Below are 2,172 nucleotides of genomic sequence, written 5' to 3' on the forward strand. Positions count from 1 at the left end.
CTCCTGCAGGGGCTGCACACGGACCTTGCGCAGGGGGGTAACCAGTACCTTCCTCGGGGAGCTTAGGTAATGTTCCAGCAGTTTAAAAAGACAATCAAAAGTCTCTTTGCTGCCATCCAGGCTGAAACGTCCAGTCTGAAAGTTTATCCGGATGCTGGTGGGCCCAGTCGCAGTCTTAACACTGATGGCAAAGAAGCAATTCTTTTGTGTGCTGTCCCTGATGAGGAAGGTGCCCTCGGGCTCCGACTTCAGCTTCTCGTGGGCAGCACTGACACTCAGAGGTCCCCAGTAGAAGCCACAGGCATCCAGCAGGCTGCTTGCTCGAGTGATGCTACTAAAATCCGCTTGCGAGCGAAAGGTTCGGAAGTGCGTGTTGCTCTGTGCCTGCACAGTGCTGGGCCGGCCTGGGCCGTGGTAGCCTCGAGCCTGTGAGCGATCCCGTGCCGGAGGGTCGAGTAGACGTCTTGGGTCTGCTGCAACTGCATTATCTGCTGACACCTTGCTGTGCGCTACCATCCTACAGCCTAGACCAGCGGATGCGGTCTTCCATAGCGTCAGCTGCTACGGCAGGGGAGCTTTCCAGCAGCTATTCTGAAATGCCAAAGGGAGACACAACGTGAGATCCCCAGAGAAAAGCGGCTGCAATCTCTGAATGACCAAATCTTCCATTCATATACCTCCCACCCATTAGAAAATAATAAAATATTCATTTGCCAATTTACACTGGGCAAACAACTGCTTACTTTCTGACAAGACTAGCAGTCTATCACTATGGCAAAGTCCAAAGCTCCAAAAATACTTAGCAAGGATCACTAACAGCTACAGAGGATAATGCAGTTTCTCTGCTGTAAGCCCACAGAAGCGTATCAGGACCTAGAGTGAGTCAAAGGACAGGACCCTCTCAGTGAGAAGTTACCTTGCATACGCTCCATCAGATTCTCAGGTTTTCAGAGAACAAGGCAACAAGGTTTTACAACCGAGTTACCAATTTCTCTGCATCTTCCCTTCCCCAATCGCAACTGAGATGTCAGAACTCAAGACAACATCATTATGTAGTGCATTGTGTGAAAAAGAGAAAGTGGGTGAAGGAAATTTAAACTCTGCAGCTGAGTGTCTCCGGCTAATTGGGGAGGAGGAAAGGTGAACAGGTGCCATTGTGCGACTGAAGCGTAACTGCAAGGGCAGCCTGCAACGCTGCCAATTTACACAGTAATCCTAAAAACGACTTTCCTTTCTCCTGATAACCGGAGGCTCAGCCATAAAAGGCAATTTCCCATTCCCCCAACTTTCCCTCGGGACAGCAATGCTACAACCTCCCTAGCTTACACAAATCAACCTCTGTGAACCCTTAAAGCATTACTCCTCAGTCTCTCTCTCTTTTTTTGTATTACATGCACTTTAATTGGCCCAATCTAAATTGCTTCCTATTGATGTATCTTTCAGCATGAGGGACTAAATTCATCCCTCGTGTTACTTCAAAGGAATTAGCAGTGCTGCACCAGGAATGAGTTTGGCCTGAAATGTCTACCTCTGACAGTGTGGTTCGATACATCTCCGCTGGCTGCCTTGACCTTACTGGCAAGCATAGATTTTAGGATTTATCCCTACAGTCAGATATAGATCTGCAGCAGCAGCTTGTTGAGAAACCTTGAAGTATTCTCAGAAATGAATCCCTCAGCCATTTTACGGTTCAGGGTAACATGCTAATGAGGATTTCAAAGAAAGTACGCAGCTGGATTCCTGTCTGTGCTAATTTAACAACTTAATGTTTGGTTTCATTTAGGTCATATTACCTCCTGAAACAGCAAAGAGGGTTGTAAAATCCTTATGTTGGCAAATAACAGGCTGAAAGTAGGACTGGGCTTGCTTTATACAGCAGAAGGAAACTGATGTCAGTTTTTCCAATTACTGGGCCAGGATTATCGCTCAGTATTTAAAGTTAACAAAAATTAAATTTCAGCGTATGCTGGTGAGAAATAACCACTAAGCCCGAGATCTAAAAATCGCAGAGCTCCCCAGCACAAGCTGTCCTCAGCCGAGAGAAAGTTTGTGGTGCCTTCTCAAAGGGCACAAGGCAAAACACGGGGCACGCCAGTCTTCAGAGCCCGAAAGCCAGAGCTGGCGGCCGGTACAAGCGTGCCTTGACTCCGCCGGGGCGGAACCTCCGGCGGG

At 48.1% G+C, this 2,172-nt stretch overlaps 1 protein-coding gene across 1 annotated transcript; it reads right to left on the minus strand.

Moving 5' to 3' along the window:
• SOCS1 (suppressor of cytokine signaling 1) lies at positions 1–545 on the minus strand (the record flags this gene model as incomplete). Its single annotated transcript, XM_009698617.1, has 1 exon — positions 1–545. A coding segment is annotated over exon 1 (516 nt), but the record flags the coding sequence as incomplete, so codon positions are not given.
• Positions 546–2,172: the final 1,627 nt, after the last annotated feature.

This window comes from Cariama cristata, unplaced genomic scaffold, assembly GCF_000690535.1.
Source record: "Cariama cristata isolate BGI_N322 unplaced genomic scaffold, ASM69053v1 scaffold11124, whole genome shotgun sequence".
Classification (NCBI taxonomy): domain Eukaryota; kingdom Metazoa; phylum Chordata; class Aves; order Cariamiformes; family Cariamidae; genus Cariama; species Cariama cristata.